This window comes from Hippopotamus amphibius, chromosome 1 (assembly GCF_030028045.1).
Source record: "Hippopotamus amphibius kiboko isolate mHipAmp2 chromosome 1, mHipAmp2.hap2, whole genome shotgun sequence".
Lineage (NCBI taxonomy): Eukaryota > Metazoa > Chordata > Mammalia > Artiodactyla > Hippopotamidae > Hippopotamus > Hippopotamus amphibius.
This window is the reverse complement of record NC_080186.1, coordinates 528,909-535,055: the sequence shown is the minus strand read 5'-3', so window position 1 is coordinate 535,055 and position 6,147 is coordinate 528,909. Positions and strand designations below refer to the sequence as shown.

The window sequence follows — 6,147 nt, the reverse complement described above, 5'->3', positions numbered from 1 at the left end:
AGGGCCGGCGCCAGCCAGATGGGGGCGAGCGGGCCCTGCGGCCCCCGGGGAGGGGTCCGGCCGGCGTCGCGGGGGCAGGCGGCCGCGGGCGGCGAGGTCCCTCCCGGGAGGCGGGCGCGGGGGAGGCCGCGGGGGGAGGGGGCCGCAGCCGCGCCGCGCGCAGGGCGGGAGGCAGGGCCGAGGGCGGAGCGGAGCGCGGCGGGCGCGGCGAGCGCGCGGGCCGGGCGGCCGAGGACCCCGGGAGCGCCGCGTCCCCTGCCCCGCGCCGGCCCCGCGCCTCCTCCCCGGCCGGCGGCGGTGGGTGCGCGGCGGGCCGACCTCTGCGGAGGCGGCGGGGGCTCAGCATCGGGCCGGGGCCGGGGGGGCGCCGGGGCCGGGGGGCGGCGCTCCGGCCCGGCCCGGCCCCGCCCGATGTCCATGAGCGCGAACACCATGATCTTCATGATTCTGGGGGCGTCGATCGTGATGGTGAGCGGAGGGGCTTCCCGCGCGCCCGCTCCCCGCGCCCGCTCCCGCCTCCCGCGCCCGCGCGCCGCCTCCCCCTCCCGCGCCTTGTTTACCGGCCCGCGCGGCCTGCGCTCCCCCAGCCCCAGCGCGCCGGCCCCCGCCTGGGGTCCGCGGCCCAGCCGCTCGCTCCTCGGCGCTGACCGGTCATGGGCTCTTCCAGGCCATCGCGTGCTTGATGGACATGAACGCGCTGCTGGACCGATTCCACAACTACATCCTCCCGCACCTGCGGGGCGAGGACCGCGTCTGCCACTGCGACTGTGGCCGGTGAGTCTGCGTCCAGAGGGGCACACGCGTGATCACACGTGTGGGGGGGTGGGGGGGCCCACTGGGGCTCTGGCGAGCCCCGTGCAGGCCGGGCTGCAAGGCCCAGCTGGGCTAGGCGGGTGGGGGCTGCCGAGGCTCGCGCCAGGCCGGGTCTCAGAGGGACCGGCCAGCCTCCCGCGGCACAGAGGTGTTCCCGGAGCCGGGGGCATGCCCGAGGCATTAGGCCCCCCTCCCCAAACGCCTTTAGAGAAAGGTCCCGCAGGGTGATGGGCAGAATGGGTCCTGGGCCTCCTGCTGCGGGGCCTGAAGGCCAGGAGAGCCCAGCCTGGTGTCCCGGGAGGGATCCTGAGCACGGCTGTGCCCACAGAGGACACCCTCCTCCTCTCTGGGCCCTGAGCTGTGTCCATGAACTTTCCTGGGAGCCAGCTAGGGGAAGAGCAGAAGGTCAAGGTGGGCAGGGCCTACCTTGGAGGGGCATCTGGCCCAACCCCGTCGCTGTCCACGGGAGGAACTGAGGCCGGGGGTGGAGTCTGCTCAAGGTCACACAGAGGGAGGGGAGAGCCCAGGCCCCTACACCCACTTTGTGACCCCCCCCCATTCTGTGCACATGTAGTGATGGAGTCTTCCTGGCCATGCATGTTTGTACGTCCATGTACGAAATAAACATCTTCTCATGAGATGCGCATGTGTGTACCGTCTGTGCATATACATGTGCGCACACACAGCAGCCCCTGCGCCCCGTGGGCAGCCCGCATGCTGGGCCACGAGAGAGCGGCCAGAGGCTGAGCTGGCAGACCTGCCCAGGGCCCTGTGGCCGGCAGGGAACGTGTGTTCTTGACCCTGCCCTGTACTCCTGCTCCAGGGATGTGTGCACACGTACTGGGCGAGGGCTTTGTGTGTGAGAGACACAGCAGTTCCACGCCTCACTCAGCATGCCACATGCCTGTGTGTGCAGAGCGGGGCTCAAACAGAACACGGGCATCAGGGCAGGTGGAGATGGGCGTGTAAACAGCCCTCACATGTGTTGGCCAAGAATCTTGCAGAGCGCTGGGGGGGGGGCTGGGGGGGCACACCCTTGCGGAACAGCAGGAGGTCAGCTCCACGCTTCCTGGCCGACCGGGCTGGGGGTGTAAGCAGGGGTCCAGAGACCCTCCCGGGGAGCGGAGGTGTGCCCCGCACAGGTCCAGGCTTCAGCTCCGTAAACGTTGGGATGGCCCATTTTCCCTGTGGGGGCTGTTGTCATGTGACCTGGGACCTCACACCGAACGCCCTTCTGGGCAGACAGGGTGTGTTTTCAGAGTGTATTTGCTCAGGGTGTGTGTATGGGTCACATGTAGTGTCCAGAGCACACGTGGATGGTATAAAACCAGTGCCCGCGGAGCACAAGCTGCAGTGAGGCCCGCGTGCACAGCTTAGACACAGACAACACGCGAGCCACGCCTGCTGTTGGCGTAGAGTGTTTCTGTGTGTGTGTGTGTCCACGTGTGTGCGCTTTGTACACATCGCTGCATACAGGATGTGTGAATTCAGTGTACCAAGTATTCTTGTATATTGACAACATGTATGTGCATGCACATTACATGTGTGTCGCACAATATACAGCACCCATGTGCGCCCTGTGGGTGCAGTGAATGTCATTCTTGCGTATGAGGCCTTTGTGTGCAAACCGTTTACACGTGTTGCCACAATGGCCTCTACTTGTGTGTACACCCCGTGTGCAGAAAAAGCTCACAGACACTTTTGTGCCTTCTACATGCCAATGCAGAGAATTTTACGCAGAGAATGGTGTGTGGATGCCGTGGGGCATGCATGCCGGCAGGCAGTGTCTGCAGCGCCCACCGCACATGTACCACGGCGCCCAGAGAGGAAGGCCGCGCAGAGCCGACTGCATGTGCATCTCCGTGTGACGCGCGCCATGCTCGTGCCCGGGCGAGCGTTCACGTGCACACATGTGGAGCCCATGGGCAGGGTCCGAGGTATACACGCCCTGTCCTGTGCATGCGGCCGGCGTGTATACACAACATGCGTCCAACCTCAGGTAGACACATGCAACATGCGTGGCCCAGGCCGGACACATGTATGTACACATCACAGAAATACGTGTGCACGTGGGTGACCTGAGCCCCCACCTGCCCCCCTGGGACCTGCCTGACCTGGAGGAAGGAGGTGGGCAAGGGGCAGGGGAGGAGCGGCAGGTGCCAGGCCAGCAATTGGAGCACAGGTCATGACCTTTGACCCCCCTGGAGGTCACACACACACACCCCGGGGGCGGTTGGGGCCCTTGTCCCCTCCTACTTGCAGGGGTGTTTTTGGCTTCCTTGGGGGAAGTGGTGGTCCTGAGGAAGACCCTCCCTGTCGGGTCCAGGAGGCAGGAGGGCAGGAGATGGCAGTGAGGCTCAGTGTTACTGGCTGCTGGGAGGCCCCGCCTGTCCTGGGTGACGGGACTGCTGACGGGTGATGAAGGCCGTCCTCTCCTGGGGGGCTGGCAGCTGCTACACATTCTGGGCGGTCATCAGTAGTTCCTCATCTCTTACTGATGATTGATAAGGGCCATTGGTGAACTGTGAGCACATGAGCTGCGGCTGCCGTGTGTCAGGGAGTCCTGCGGACTAACCCGGGTGCGGGCGCCCCTGCTCAAAGGGCTGTGGCAGCCGAGGCCCCGCCCACTCTGGACAAGCGGAGCGGGATGGGCCCCAGGAGGAGCAGGACGGGGTGTGAGAAAGGCCTGCCTGCCGCCGTCCCCACTGGGAGGAAGGCACTGTGTGGCCCCCGCCGGCCCAGGGATGTCTGTGAGGGAGGGGCAGCAGGGGCCTGGGGTCAGGGATGACCTGTGGGGTTTCCGTTTTTGAGGGGGTCCCTTTGGGGAGGGGGATTGTGGAGCACGTCCAAGTGCAAGGTGGGGACAGGGACCCATCTCAGCTGGAGACCAGGCAGAGGTGTCGACATGTAGCTGAGGGGAGATGGGGAGAAGTGGGTTGGGGGGAGGAGCTATTTTTAGGTGCAAGTCTGAGGTGTCTGCAGATCCCACGTGGAGATGCCACGCGGGCAGCTGGAGCTCAGAGCAGACGTGGGGGGCGCAGGGACTTGGGGGTGGAGAGTTGGAGAAGCCAGCTGAGGGGCTCAGTAGGAGGACCGCAGGGTGGCTCCTGCACTTCGGGGAAGGAGGGGCCACAGGGGAGGCCCCTGGGGGCTCGGGGTGCACAGATCCCACATGCCTGGGGCACCCAGGGCCAGCAGCTCCTCCCTGGCTCTCCTGTTGGGGGTACGGGGAGTGGAGCCCAGAGTCTGGGGTCCTGGGTACCTCCACCTGGGATTGCGAGGCCCAGAGGGCTTCCTGGAGGAAGAGAGGAATCCAGGCAGGCCTGAGGCTGGAGGGAGCCTTATGGGGAGGGTTCAGTGTGGCCCTCAGAGGCAGGAGAGGGCTGGGAGGGTTCAGGGGCCTCAGCCTGGATTGTCAAGGTAGGGGAGGCTGAGGGGAATGGCCCAGGCCTCGGTGGGTGCTGGGATGCAGAGGAGGGACTGTGGTCCAGGAGGTCCTGGACAGCGGGACAGCATCAGGCCCAGGAGCAAGGATCTGTGTGGGGCAGGATCGAGGGGGTGCCCCCTGGGCCTCAAGCACAGAGACTTGGGGCAGGGGAGGCTCCTGCCAGGGATGGAGGAGCAAAAGGAAGACCAGAGGCCCAAGGCAGGCCTCCTCTCGCATGGCCCTGCTTGGAGGGGATGCTGAGGGAAGGGGGGAGCGTCTGCAGGCTGGGAGGGAGAGGCCGCTGCAGTGCCAGCAGGGGCCTCTGTGGGCACAGGCCCGCAGACGGACCGCGACCCTGTCACTGGGCGGGAACACCCTGCCTGGGCCCTCACCCTAGACCGCCTCCTCCACCTGTGCTGCGTTCCTGGGACCTTGTCAGGGCCTCTGAGCCCCAGGCTGAGCAGAGGAAGGAGGGTGATGCGTGCCAGCCACTGGACTTCACGCTGACCTCTGACCTCGCACACTCCCACCCTCCGGGCAGCCTCCCGCCTGGTGACCCGGGTCTGGGCGAGTGCGCTGGCCCCTCCCGACCTCAGCTCCCCCCAAGGTCGGCTTCAAAGACCCCAGCAGGCCAACGGGTGCGGCTTACTGCGGGGTCCACCCCGCCGCGCGGGACAGGTGCCAGCCCGCCCTGCCGCCCCCAGGCACCACGTCCACTACGTGATCCCGTACGACGGGGACCAGTCTGTGGTGGACGCCTCCGAGAACTACTTCGTGACGGACAACGTCACCAAGCAGGAGATCGACCTCATGCTGGGACTGCTGCTCGGCTTCTGCATCAGCTGGTTCCTGGTGTGGATGGACGGCGTCCTGCACTGCGCCGTGCGCGCCTGGAGGGCCGGCCGGCGCTACGGTGAGTGCGCGGCGCCGAGACCCGGGGCCGGGCGGGGCCGCGCCCGCCCGCGCCACGCCCACTCTCTGACCCAGCCCGCCCCGCCCACGCCCGTCCTGCCCCGACAGGCCCGCCCCTGGCCCCGCCCACGCCCGACCACTCCCCACGCTCTTCCTGCCCCGCCCCGCAGGCCCCGCCCCGCCCAGGCCCCGCCCCCGCCCTGACCGCGCCCCCCGCCCCGCAGACGGCTCGTGGACCTGGCTGCCCAAGCTGTGCAGCCTGCGGGAGCTGGGCCGGCGGCCGCACAGGCCGTTCGAGGAGGCGGCCGGGAACATGGTGCACGTGAAGCAGAAACTCTACCACAACGGTCACCCGAGCCCGCGGCACCTCTGAGCCGCGCGCAGGACTCGCGGGGCCGCCGGCCACCGCGCCCACGCTCACGGGACTGGACGGCCGGCCCGGGCCAGGGCGCCCGCGGCCGTCGGGCGCGTCTGGCGGAAGGTGCTGTCTCCTCTTCTTTTTATAAAGGGGGTCGGGGTGGGGCCCGGGAGGGGGCGCGGCGGCGGCGGCGGCGGCGGCGGGGGCGCGGGCGGGGCCGCGCGCCCAGCCCGGGACCACGTCCGCCGCTGGAAACCGGCGGCTCCCCGCGCGCCCGCATCTGTCTCTCCGTCCGTCGGTCCGGTTCCCGGAGCCGGAGCCAGAGCCAGTTCTGCGGGAGGGGAGCGCGGCCGGGAGGGGGGCGGGACTCCGGCGCGCCCACGTCTGCACGCGGGAGCACGTGCACGAGGCGTGGGCGTCCGCCGGCCGCAGTGGGGGGCGCGGGGCAGGGGTCCGGGGGAGGCCCCGGTCCAGCAATAAGGCCCCCGAGCCCTGCTGCGGCAAGTGCGGCCACCCTGCCCTGGGCATCCCGGGTCGGGCGCCTCACTGTGACTCCCACCCCTGCTGGTCAGTAAATTCTCCAGAAAGCTCCAGCCTCTGCCTCTTCTCTCGCCTCTGACCCCGGGACCCCCACGTC

The 6,147-nt window shown here is 68.4% G+C and overlaps 1 protein-coding gene across 1 annotated transcript; it reads left to right on the top strand.

Annotated features, from left to right (window-relative positions):
- Nucleotides 1–245: 245 nt before the first annotated feature.
- On the top strand, nt 246–6,103 carry TMEM240 (transmembrane protein 240). The gene is made up of 4 exons (XM_057748016.1): nt 246–468; nt 668–774; nt 4,945–5,153; nt 5,377–6,103. Exons 1-4 carry the CDS (start codon nt 412–414, stop codon nt 5,523–5,525), a joined length of 522 nt encoding a protein of 173 aa, XP_057603999.1. The 5' UTR covers nt 246–411; the 3' UTR covers nt 5,526–6,103.
- The last annotated feature ends 44 nt before the right edge of the window (nt 6,104–6,147 follow it).

Coding starts and splice junctions, on each gene's coding strand:
- TMEM240 (XM_057748016.1), top strand. CDS start 412: ATGTCCATGAGCGCGAACACCATGATCTTCATGATTCTGGGGGCGTCG. Junction 469..667: donor TGGGGGCGTCGATCGTGATG/GTGAGCGGAGGG, acceptor GGGCTCTTCCAG/GCCATCGCGTGCTTGATGGA. Junction 775..4,944: donor TGCCACTGCGACTGTGGCCG/GTGAGTCTGCGT, acceptor TGCCGCCCCCAG/GCACCACGTCCACTACGTGA.